Genomic DNA, 12,915 nt, shown 5'->3' on the forward strand with positions numbered 1-12,915 from the left:
AGTTGAAGGATATGGTCTCTTCTGTGATTAGCCTTTTTTACAGAATAGACTCTCTGCTGTGTAATTTAGCCCATATCCCAAAGATTGCTGGAAAAGAAAAAAAATACAGAAGCTTCTTTTCAGAGAGATCAGTTGTTTTAAAACAAGTATTCTGTTACATCTGTTTTGATCTGGAGAATTTGTATTGCTAATGCATTCCTTCATTCTTCGAGCTCCACTGACTCCTTTCAGCATTAGAAGAGAGGAGTGTGTGCACATGCTTGTGTTTGTGCATGTAAGTAATAATGACAAAAACCCAACAACTTTACACCACCCAATTTATATCTTTAATCCTTGGAGCATAAACATATGAACCAGTATGACAGCCCTCATTTAGTGTTTCTCATCTCTTATCCTGCTTTACCTTGAGGTACTATTTGTCATTACAGCTTAAGCATGTCATTGTTTTGCAAATCTTTTGGGAGTCCAGATGTGCTCATAATTAAAGGCCAACCCTTATTATTTGTATTATCATAATGCAGTGAGAGGTCACTGCTCTATTGTGCAAGATCACGTTCAAACACATCATGAGCACCAGACTCAGCTCCCCAGGCTTCTCTCTGTTAAGGGGCAATGATGTATCCTCAGATCTAAATTTAGTTAACAATAGCAGCAGCAGACTGAAGGTTCAAACATGCCCGGTCAAAGGGTCCCTTTCTTGGCCTCACTTCCCCTCTTCCTGGTGCTTGCCTGATGTTGTGTTGAGCCAATTCAACTTGCTGAGCCAGCAGAACATTTTCTTGACAACAACGTGAATTACTTTCTGCTGTGTCAGGGACCTGCTTTAGTTCAGTAGATGATCAAAAAACCACCAGCGCTCGTGCAAGGGGAATGACCACACAGATGAGTCAAGGGAAACTCAGGTCTGGGAACATGGTAGCAGGAAAAGGTGGAGTGAAATGTCAGGGCTGTTCTCTTTTCACAGGGTGATAAATCCTCTCTGCCTGGGTGTGCACCCTCACCATTAGTGTTCAGGTGTAGGTGTGGATTTGTGTGCCTGCCCCCCTTGCTTGCTCTGGCATCTGCCTGAGTTCTTTATGCAAAAACTTCCTTGGGAAGGAAATTTCCCTTGGAAATGTCAGGAAACTTCTTCAACCAACAAAAAGGAAAAGCTGGTTCTACTGGATAACAACCACGTTGCAGCGGGTCTGACAGCAAGTCACTGCAAGCTCTAGGGGCAGTGTGCACACAGCTTGCAGCAGATTAGGCTGTTTTAAAGCATTGTAATTAATTTAAAATCAATACATTTAAATGCAGGCAGATGCTGTTGTGGTCAATTGAGATGTCAGGCTTGGTTCAGTGGCCTAAGCAGGCACACCTCCTGCCTTTTGAGATGCTTGGATGATCCCTCTGCCTCCCAGCTGCTGGTCCAGAAGGACAGGGGGCCTCTATTGCTCTGTGGTGACACCTGCCCTGAGGGGACCCTGCCTGTCCCTTCCCGGCCCCGGGGACTCAGCCCCTTGCCACAGCCCAGGATGCAATGTCAGACACATGGGGCAATCAGCCCTCTGCCTCAGCAACACTGTGGCAGGGCTGTTCTCCAGTTTCCACAGCCCTGTCCTGCACGCTTGCATTGAGCCATGGGCAGGCATCCCTGCCCAGCCTCAGCCCATCCTCAGGGAGGTGCCCTGGCACAGCTCTGACACTGTCCTGGTGCCCCCCAGCTGCCCAGCCCTTGGCTAGGAATGGGACATGCCCTGTCCCGGTGGGCCCCATGGGTACAGGCTGCTCAGATGCTGCCTGCCCTGGGTAAACCTCTGGGATACCCTAAAACAGTGTGGGTGTCACCAGCAATCTGTGTTTGGGAAGCTGGGACCAAGCCCTAGGCATCCCCAGAGCTGGGCAGTGGGTGCATGGTCATGGGGCTCAGCATCAGCCCCCTCTCAGCAGGGCTTGATCTGAATTTGGGGGCTGTGGAGGAACGTTCAGGCTTTCCCTGAATGTTCAGGCTTTCCCAGCAGGGCAACAAGTGTCTCCTGAGGAAAGGCCACATCTTTTTCTTTGTACACCAAAGGGTTAGAGAATAAAGTCTTAAGAGGTGATTGCCTACTGTGGTGGCACATGTTAGTGAGTAGAGACAAAAAGTTGGTTTTCCCACAGCATGTACCTTTCCACCTGGTAATGCACGTGGAAATGGTGTTCTGGGTTACCACCCCCAGGATTTCTTACATCAGTAGTCTCACCTAACCATGGTCTTCCCAGAGGATGTTTCCCTATCCCTTAAACAATCAGGGATCAGACACATCTCCAGCTGTTTGTAACAAGCCTGTGTTTGCTTGTTGGAAGCTCAAAAATATTTTAGAGACCTTGCTTTAAATTATTATTTATCTATGTTGCTACTGCAAGTGGCTTTGTTCTTGCTTGAGTGGAGAAGGGGAGCTACTGGTTGTTTCCTGTGGACCAGTGGCAGTGCTGTGGACCCATGAGCACTGCTCAGCCAAGGGGAGAGGAACAGGAAATTTTGGGTGACAGGGACTGAAACTCTAGATATTTACTGAAAGGTCAGTGAGCAGTGCATCCAAACAGCTTTCCAACAAAACACCTTCACAGGCAGTTGATTGAAACGGTCAAATCCATCCTTTTGCAACTCCTGACTCCCACAGCAGGCACTGCTGCTTCTCAGGCAGTCCCAGACTCCATGCAGATGGGCTCTCTTCTGGATTGCTAGATGAGCTGTTTATGAGACTACAGGGAGATCAAATGTTCAGGTATTTTGTAATACCATGGAAACCTGGATCTGTCAGAGGTAAAGCCTTTTATGGAAGATGTTTATGCAGGCTGAGCATCTGACTGCTCTGAGGATCTCTACAAAGATCACGTAATCTACACTACTGCTTCTGCATCTTTTGTCTTTTTCTCCTAATCTTGGTTTTATATCTTCTTATGCACTGATCCACACACTCAGAGCAGTAAGTCACTCTGTCTGCAATGTGCAGTCTTCTTCCAACTGTTTCTCTCTAAAAACCCATGCAAATCTTGTCCATGCAATTCTCTTCAGACATGCTGCATCTAGCCATTTTATACTGACACTGTTGCCCTGTCTGCTACTTGTGTATGTTGAAATCCATTTTTCTTCAAATTTCAGACTGCACATTTGATTAGATACAATCAGAAGATACCTAACAGATAATATAGTTGAACAAATCACCAGAGCCTTGCAAATACCTTGCCAGCCTATCCTCTTAAAAGCAATATGAAAAGCAGTACAAGCTTTATCTGCTTAACAGCAAGGTTTTTTTATTGTCACTTTGTGCCAGCTTTCTTTTTCTCCTGATGTCATATAGGACGGTAATACAAATCTAGTTTACTAAGTCCTGATATAGTATCTTTTTTTTTAATTTGATTTTTTTTTTTGACAGCGTATTTACAGATCCTTGTTGTGCTTTAGCTTTCCTTGTATTTTCAAGCCTGGCCTAGCTTTTGCATCTCTTGCTATTGTTAATCTCTACAGCTCAAATTTGCCTTGTCTGAAATCCATCATTGTACAACATTTAATGAGACATTTCTCCAGTCATCATTACAGCAGATCAATATAAACAAATCCCTGTCTCCTGACCGGTTTAGCTAAGTATCTCATGCATGACTGTCTTTATAATTTGATCCAGTTTAACAGTCTGTTTCTCCCCCCTCCCCAATCCCACTGCTCTAATCTGCAGAGATAGATAGATATAAATCTTGAGCCAGACTCCAGGGGGTTTCTCTTGTATGGTCTTCCCTCTGTTTGTGCTTGGCTCTCCCTGACTGACTGGCAGCTATTGCCAGAAAAACAGCTGCCTTAGCAGTTGCACTAACAAATAAAAGGGGAGGGAGACAAGGGCAGTGAGAACATTTTTGCCCTTAGGGTTCTTGTTCACTTATTTTACTCAGAAGTTCAAAAGCTAATGAGGGCCCATTGCTGGAAGGAAAATGAGAATCTGTGATTTTTGGAAAAGAGTGAAAAATCTGTCACCGCTAGTGAGTGCTTCACATCAACATCTCTTTTCAAGGCTGCCCCTGCAAGACAAAGGGGTTAGAAACTGATAAGTAAAAGATGAGGTTTTCCTTGCCATTGCTTTGCTCTGTTGCTACAGAGCAGGGGAGAGTCTCCCCTTTCTCACCTTTAACAACTTTACCCTCCACCAAGACCAGAATCATGAATGTGGTCTAACTTCAGGGAATTTTTAGGGCTATGTAACTGGCAGTTCAAATCAGATGTAAACATATGGGGCCTTTGAGTTTCCTCCCCCTTGCCTACCAGCCCTCCCCTCTGTTTTTGAGGTCCTTCCTGTTGCTGCTGTGTGCTGTTGTTTTGTTATGTTACGTACAGATGTGTTTAAATGGAAATGCATGGTGAGGTGCTTCATTTGATGAGATTTTAGGTGTTTGATTCATACATGGGAGCAGATTAAAATTAAATTGCTGGAGTGGGTATTACCTTGAGCTGCTTCGACTACCTATTTGATGGAGATTGCTGCCACTTGAGCAGTGATGATGGCATGGCTCCTGGACTGCTTCAGGTGTGAGTTGGCCTGAAAATTTGACAGATTTCATTCTGTAGTATGAAAAAAACCTGAAGTTGGCATCAGTTTATGTTAATGTTTTGGGCTGTAACCTCTGGCAGCCCAGAGGTTGTTTTCCAAGAGACTGCTCTGGCTGTAGGGGTAACAATTTGTGTCTGTGCACCAGGGTGTGTGTAAGGTAGGCAGTCAACCCACCTCGATCCAGTGATTTTAGTCTGCTGCTGTAAGTGCATGCTCACATAGAGTGAAGATTTGTCTTTACTGATCATGACAAAAAAAAAAAAAGATAAAAATATAAAGAGGTGTTAGTTACTTGCTTTACCGACAGTAATAATGCGCATTTTGCTTCTCAAGATATATAAAAGCTCATATTTATTATTATAAATGTTGATTGTCTGTATGTTACACTCACAGGAGTTTATAAGGTGAATCCCCACTTTTTAAGGTGCTCTAGTATATAGTGCTGTTCAGGTAAGGAATTTTAGCACAGTCTGCTTTTCTCTGTTACTGACTGTCACTGACACTGCTTTTTTTCTCCTCATTGGCTGTTTCCTCTCTTCTATATCCTCTCCCTGTGCTGGATTTTGGGATGAAGGAAATTACATTCTGTAAATAAGTCTATAATATAAAGGACCAGGTTTACTAGTGCTCTATCACAGAGTCTGTATCCTTAGTTCTGTGTCAGAATGCAGCTGCATGGAAGAGATGTGCCTAATAACACATACCCCATCATTTACAGAGTTTACGAAAAAGCAAAGTTCGGTTTCTGAAGCCCATAAATATTCTTTTCCTGAAGAGTTCTTGAAATTAAAATGAAAAATCCAAAGGGTGAGGTGACTGTAAACACACAAGGGGAGGTTTCATTCCTTTTTTTACCTTCCTTTGAAGGTAGTGTTTTGTGGGATGTTACAGTGACACCTGGTGGAAGACAGTGTTGGAAGTCTAAGAAAAATTTCTGCCACATGAAGCGAGATGTGCTTTTGAATAACGTCTTTAATGTTACTATTTTTTAAACTATATTGCAGTAATGACCCATTTGTGCAAGTTATACTTGTACTGAACACACGTGAATGTGCAAATTCTTACCTACAAGAACTATCAGCATCAGTAATTGCAAATATTTACAGTTATAAAGAAAGGGTTAGCAGCGTGTAATTGACAAGTAGCCAAATTTCCTTACACTAAGCGTCAAATGGGAACATTTTTATGTGGCTACTGGCTTCTTTAGGCTGTCAGATGTACTTTGATTACACTTCTTAACGTCCATCTGCCCTCCCATTGCTCCTCCCATACATCCCTAAACAAAAGCCAAGACAAAAAAAATATTGATTTCTAAAAGACAAAGCAAAAACCCAAAGTGTTGGATAAATAAATGGAATTAAAATATGTGGGCTTTTAAAAACTTTTTAAATTTATTTTTTTTAATTGAATTTAGACATACTTGTTTACCTGGGCTACATCTAAATCCATAATTTATAGCTATTACAGGCAGTGTTCCTAATCCTGAGTTATCACATAAATGGAATTAAAAGATGTGGGCTTTTAAATTTTTTTTTAAATTTTTTTAATTGAATTTAGACATACTTGTTTACCTGGGCTACATCTAAATCCATAATTTATAGCTACTACAGGCAGCATTCCTAATCCTGAGTTATGACATAAATCAACAGTTAAATTGTTAGAGTTGTCCCTGCTTGTTCTGGTCCACGTCAGTACTAGCCCAAATAATATCCGTGAGCAGTTATGGAGTTAGTAAGAGCTAGAAGCCACTTCTCATAAGTGTTCTCATTGTGGCCATTCTCTCCTGGAGTATGAGTGGTTTTTTAGAGTACAGATCTTAGTTATTCTAGGCCACCTGCTAGGGTGTGGGTAAATTTAATTTCCTAGTAGAGACCTAGAGACCAAATACTGAATATCTAGCCAAAGCACAAAATGCTCCGCTTCAGGAAGAAATTACAGCCTACAGCTGCCTCTCTCCAGATTCCTCTTCAGTTTTGCTACTCACGTGAGCTCTGACAAAGCTTCTTCAGCCTAGATGACCTGGATTAGCAAAGAACTACTATTTACACAGTCGGACTAAACTGGCTTATTTTGGCTAGAGCTATAGAGTTCCCTCTTGATCAGCTTTGCTGGTGGGCTGGAGGGTGGAGCAGCACCCTTCTGGAGTGGAGAAGTGATAAGCTAACGAAGCATTAACTCACCCTCACCTGGGCAGCTGACAGCCCTTAGCTGAAAATTAAGCTCACTTTACATAAATCTTGTTCTTGTCTAGCAGCTCCCTGAGGAGGCTGAAATATTGCATAAGGAAACCCCTTAATGCTTCCCAGGACAAGTGGAGGAAAAGGAGGAAGCCTTCTCTACAAAGCCTTTGTTTGCTCTGACAACTTTTTGAATCATGTGCTTGGCAACATCCATTGGCTCAATAAGCCCAGCTTATTCTTTGCTCCTGTCTTGATGCTCTTTTCATTTACCATGGTGGGGTATGGCAGCACATGTAGGTGTGCAGCAGCCTGAATCAGAGAGAACAGCATCAGTTTAATGATAACTAATACACTTCTGTTGCTTCTGGATTAGTTTTAACCAGATTCTCATCCAGGTTTATCACATGACTGCAGAAATATTTGCTTGGCAAGTGAGTGAGGCTTAGGAAGGTGAACAAGCATTTAGGTGTGGTGGGAAAGTGTGTGTCCCCTCTTAAAGCAGCAATGACAGGGTGTGTCAGTTTAAGCTGATCATTAAAGTGTTATGCTATTTATAAAATAGCAGATTTTATTTATGATTAATATATTATTACTTATAATTCCTATTGCAGTTCACAGAATGACTCTGCGGATACATTCTGGAAGCTGGATGAGCCTTAAACTTGAATTCCCACTGACCTCTTTAATGTGAGTCTCCAACTTTATGTAGGATTCTTCCTGTCTTTATAAATCAGATATGTCATTTATCTGTCAGCTTCAATTTTCTTCCATGATATGGGCATGAAGTTATTAGTATGACTGTGCCCACTCATGTAGAGACCCCCTAACAAAATGGCTCTGGTTACATCAGAAGACAGAGAGGGGTTTGGCTTGACTGATATTTTGGTGTTGAAATGAAACATTTGAAAACAGTAATTAAAATAGAGAATTCATTTACATTTTTGTACTGATTGATATGAATTGTAGTGTTTTAACAAGGCTATTCATAATTAAAAGCAATTTTTCTTAGGTGCATCCATTTGAAAATATTTAGAAATAGCTTAATCATAGTAGAAATGAAGATTAAGGTAGTTTTCTCTCCCTCTCCCCCTGTTTCCCTGTTGTTTGGAACACCTGATTGAAAGCATTGTGCTTAGTTTCCTCTTTACGTTAATGATATTTGTGTAAGGAAATACGCTGACATTTATTGGCCAGCTCTTTTGTTTCAGTGGTTTAATAAGAAACTATGAAATAGATGTTGTGCAATTTCAAGACAAGTGCTCCAGGAAGCTGAAAAGTTGTTGAAGGACCGGAGTGTAAACAAAAAAAAATACTTAATAAACTGAAATGCAGAGATTTCACAGTTGCATCTCTGTCATCTAGACGAAAAGGAGTTTGCATGGCCAAATCCAGGACAGAATCAGACTGCCAGATGAAACTGTTTAAGTTATGAGGAACACCTGCCTGGGGGATCTCCAGCTAAACAGACTTGCTGCTTTCTTCTCTGTATGGATTTCTGCAGTGTACTGTACTTTCTCAAAAAATTGTCAAAACTTATGTATGAATAACCTGGTAAGTTTTGAAAAACTATACTTATTCTTTTGAAACATAGATGGTTGCTAGCACTGTAAGAATTTTCTATGACGTATGAGCTTTTTCAAAATATTTTAAAGAATGTTTCTGAGCAAAAGAGTGGGGAAGAAATCCCATTCACCAGATTGCATGGGTTTTATTTTTAAAAAGTCTTTATATACATATATAAAATTCCTTAAATTACTATAAATTCTAAAGACCCTGGAGTGTGGAGGAGAGAAACCTTTGTTCTTTCAGTTTCTTTGCTTTACTTGACTGTCTGGGTCTAGTCTATGACTTTTCTTATATAAACCTAGGAAAACTGTAAATTCACAAGGAATTGAGACTCCGTGGCCTGCACAATCATCCTGAACTAGTTTCGACTTCTTTTTAAAGTCAATTATGCTTGAAATTGTGGATATTTCTTTAAGTATTACAGTAAGTTAATAGGTCCTTAATTTTATGCTTCCTTAGTGTATGTTTTAGTAGTCAAGTGGAATTTATTATTTTTGCCTCTACTGATACATGACAAAGGTAAGCAAAACCTCTCAAATCCACACAACAATTCTACATGAAGCTTTCAGTAGTTACCACCGTGTTTCTATTTGTTTGAAATGTCTGTGTTGTTTAGAAGAGCATGTACTTTTGCTCTGTAAAAAAGGACATTTTGTGCCCTGGGACTAAATAACTGGAAACCTGCTGCAGAGAGACTATCACCTGCTCCATTTTATTTCATACATGTTTCTTTTCCTTTAAATATGCCCTTTAAAACTATTTCTAACTTCTTCACCAGCGAAAGAATTAATTACCTTCCCTGGTGAAAGCTTATCCTGCAATGATAACTTTAACAGGAATCCTTTGATTTAAGCTTAAATTAATTCAGAATAAGAAATAAGTTACTGTTCCTACCAGCTTTGAAAGACAGGAAAATCGCATTCGTGTTCAGTGAACATACTGTGTAACAGATCAGATAAGAAAAATAAAATCTTGGAGTCTGAGAGCTGTAAATCTTATTTTTCTCCTCCAGTCTACTGATTGTGTTCACATTTGCTTCGTGACACTTTTGATTTCCCCCTACTGTCACAGTGTGCCCAGCGTGCTGAAACTTTCTTCTGGAAATCATTTTGTTAAGGGCACTCTTACCTTTCTGCAGGATGAAGCTTAAGACCTAACATTCAGCTTCTCCAAGGCTGTGAGATACATTGTCAAATCATTTGCACTTCACAGGCAGTGACTGGTTTTGCACACTTTGCATGATGTGAAAAAATAGGCACCCACGCTCAAGAGCACTTTTGGCAGGAAAGGAAGAGTGGTCACCATATGGTTGCATGAAATCCCTTCAAAAGAAGGCCAGACAAAAGGCATTTAGCTTGAAGGAAAGTCTTCCTGCTCCCAAGAGGTTTAAGCCACTTGTCTTTGTCGTTTATGTGCAAGATATTCATGAAGCCTTTGCTGTTGACTCAGTGAAGCAGAATCAGGAGATGAGAGCCAAATTCCTACCTGAAATAATTTAATTAACAGCAGCTGATTCTGCCACTGTCCTTGTTCTATAGTACTCTGAAATTGGTTTGAAATGAGATGCTACTGGTGTACCAACAAAAAATTTCTTCAAATGAGGAAGCATTAGTCAAAGAAAAAAATTTTTACAAGAAACTAATGCTATAATATATTTTAATCAAAGAATTTCGGGGAAGCATTTTGAATCTCTGGAAAAATGTTTGTATTTCTCTTATAGGAAGGAGAAGTTGGAATTACTAACCTTTGCAATGTTAGTGACATCACTGGAGCAGTGAGTAATGGTTTACTTTGCTAATTACTGATGTTTTATGTTATTGCTTCTTGAATAAAATGGGTACAATGGTCACATTGTCAAAAACTTAATGTAAATTTGCACAGTTGCCTGTCTGGCATAAGTCACTAGGTTGTGTGCTGAGACCGGGCTCGAATTATTAAAGAAACAACTGTTGTTTTTGTTTAAAGAAAATATGCAAAGGGAGTGGTGCTCTGCTCTGAGTCATGTTTACATTTGTGATCTACAAGATTCATAATCACTCGTTTTTGAGAAGATAAGTAAAAATCAGTGTTCTTTCAAAAATGTGAATAATTTACTCAGATACTTTTGTAGTCAAGTAGTGTGTTTCCCTGTCTCAGTGATTTGATGGGAGAAAACTTAAAATTACATTTGTTGAAAATTTAGAGTTCTGTAGGACTTCAAATGGTTGTATCTATCATGGGGTGATCTTTATCTTAACATGAGCTTTCCATAGCAGTATCCTTGTGAGGTCTTTAGCTGATGCTGTCCTAAGTAAGATTTTGAGTGCTGGCAGTTATATATTTTCTTTGAGGAGTGGTGAACTTATCAATATTTTCCACAGAGAAAATTTTCCACTAGAAACTTCTCAGCACCTGGCATCTAGCAAGGGTGTATCATTTATGATGCTGGGACCATAAAAGTCTGAGTTGTCATGACAATACCTAGCAAGGCTGACTCACCTATTTAGGTTGCTGTGTATATTTGCACAGTATTATCGAGTCTTTCAACTTTTTTTCATGAGGCTTTGCAATGCTTGATACCAGAGTCTGTTGCTTCAAAAATTGTTCCCTTTCAACTTTTTTATTTTTAAAAAGAAAAATGTACATTAAGAGAAATTACCAATAAGACGTAGATGAGACAGAATAAACAAGGGCCAACATCAAACACAAACCACTTCATATTTAGTTATGCCTTTGAAAACTCATGGTTTTAAAGCCAAAGCCTTGCATGTTGGAGAGTGTGGGGCTTGTGCTGAACAGCTTTCCACTGTGCTTGGTTGTGCTGCATGCTCTGTGTGTGTTACTTCTCCACAGAGAATGAATGGTAAAAATAAAGCTGGGAAAGAGGGAGCACTGGACACCCACATCATGGCTGGCTGGGTGATTTGTTCTCAGAGCAAAACTGAACATGGTCTGTCAGAACCAGAGTTCCTTCTGCCCCTGGAGCTGTGTATCAACCCATTTCCAAGGCCTATGTAAAGCTGAGAACTCTTCCCCAAGTGATAGTCATGGTGTGTTCAGGTGTTCTGCAGTCTTTTTGCTGTTCCCAGGAAACGTAAGAGTATCAAAGGCTTTACCAGAGCTGACCAGATAGTTGAACATCTTACTGTTTTGCACAAAACAGTCTCTAAGAATGATTTATCTTCTTCTCTATATTTGATTTTATATTAGGAAAAGCACAACATAACTCCTTTACTGCAGTATCTGAGTACTTTATAATCTTTGATATTGTTAATACTTTTGTTACAGACTTTAAGTGCTAACAGTGCCTACTTCATTGCTACGAATGTGATTTGGTCATTCAGAATGTTTTACTGCAGCTGGAAATCAACTGTTGTTCTCACTCTTAGCACTGGAGTATCCCTTCTCTTTAAAAAAAAGTGGGTTTAAAGTATTTTTTAATGCCATTGTCTGTCTTTGCAGTGCACACAGGGATGTCAGTTTTGGAATGCAACGGTGCAAATCAATTGCCCACTGAAATGTGTGAGTATTGCCTTAGCCACGGCTCTGTAGCACTTGTCTCCAGTCCATCAAGTACCTAATCCAATGGCAGATGTGGAAAACATAACCAGAGCAGAGTTTCTGTGGAAAGACATAATGTCCATATTTTTCTCAGCACACTTATAAATTCTTCTGGGAAGTCAGTATTCTTGCTATGGGAGTTACCTGTAATATCAAAAGTTTCCATTGTGTTTGTCAAAATGTGGGACATTTTACAGTTCATTAAGCTCAGCCACCCACCCAGGTTGGCACATGGTCTTTCCCACATTGATTTCTTGTTTTTACTAAACTGGATGGGTAAGAATTTGCATTGGTCTGGGACAATTGCCATGATTGTTTTTAAACTTCCCTTTTTTCTGGACCTCTTGAAACCTCAAGCTCCTTGGCATCTTTTTAATGTTGACTTTCTGGTTTTTCAAGTGTAAGCTTTCCTTCTTTTGTATTTGCCAGTGATAAGGTTTTGTAGTGTACTTTTACTGTAAGAAAGTTCTGATTAATTGATATTATCTGTTTGAAATACTATGTGAATGTATTTATGCTAATCCTGTACTGTATTGATTTGCTTCTTGGCAGAATAAGACATACACCAGAGCATGTGAGGTAAGTTAAATGTTATCAGATCAATTAAAAAAAAAAAAATTAAAATCATGATTTCAGTGATTACTATGTCCATATAGTGCTAAGAAATAAAAAGTAGATACATAGACTTATCAGCCCAGGTCTAATGGTTTTGTGCTCCTTAAAGAATGAGTTAAACACCTGAATCCTTTCTTTACAGCATAGTTGCCAAGGACATGTTTGCATTAAAAATTGCTGTTTAGCAAAGACTATTGCTTTAAAGAAAGCAGACTAATTATACCAGTAGAGAATGTGGTAGAGACCTATATAAACTATATTCTAGGCTCTCATAGTGGTCCTTTTTTAATCCAGTTTGTTGTTACTGCCATCAAAGATGAACCAGAGAGAATGTTTACTAAGGCTGGTATGGCACCAGCTTGGCGAGAAGAGGAAACAAGCAGTGGGACCTAGAAGGCAAAGCACACCCTTCACTGAGAGTAGAAATGAAGTAAAATGCAATTCAGTGAAAGGCA

The 12,915-nt window shown here is 40.0% G+C and overlaps 1 protein-coding gene across 7 annotated transcripts in view; it reads left to right on the plus strand.

Moving 5' to 3' along the window:
• The first annotated feature begins 7,974 nt into the window (after window positions 1–7,974).
• Window positions 7,975–12,915, plus strand: part of ROS1 (ROS proto-oncogene 1, receptor tyrosine kinase) — a 71,834-nt gene continuing 66,893 nt past the window's right edge. For 6 of the 7 annotated variants that reach the window (XR_011725290.1, XM_071741096.1, XM_071741097.1 and 3 more), the window contains exons 1-4: window positions 7,976–8,290; window positions 10,026–10,079; window positions 11,747–11,806; window positions 12,398–12,424. Coding sequence is in view for 6 of the 7 variants with exons in the window: in XM_071741096.1 (XP_071597197.1) it covers window positions 8,168–8,290; window positions 10,026–10,079; window positions 11,747–11,806; window positions 12,398–12,424 (264 nt within the window). In the remaining variant the exon portion in view is untranslated. Of the gene's footprint in view, window positions 8,291–10,025; window positions 10,080–11,746; window positions 11,807–12,397; window positions 12,425–12,915 lie in introns of all 7 variants that reach the window. The other variant, XM_071741101.1, reaches the window with a different exon arrangement.

Source organism: Heliangelus exortis, chromosome 3 (assembly GCF_036169615.1).
Source record: "Heliangelus exortis chromosome 3, bHelExo1.hap1, whole genome shotgun sequence".
NCBI classification, from domain to species: Eukaryota; Metazoa; Chordata; class Aves; order Apodiformes; family Trochilidae; genus Heliangelus; species Heliangelus exortis.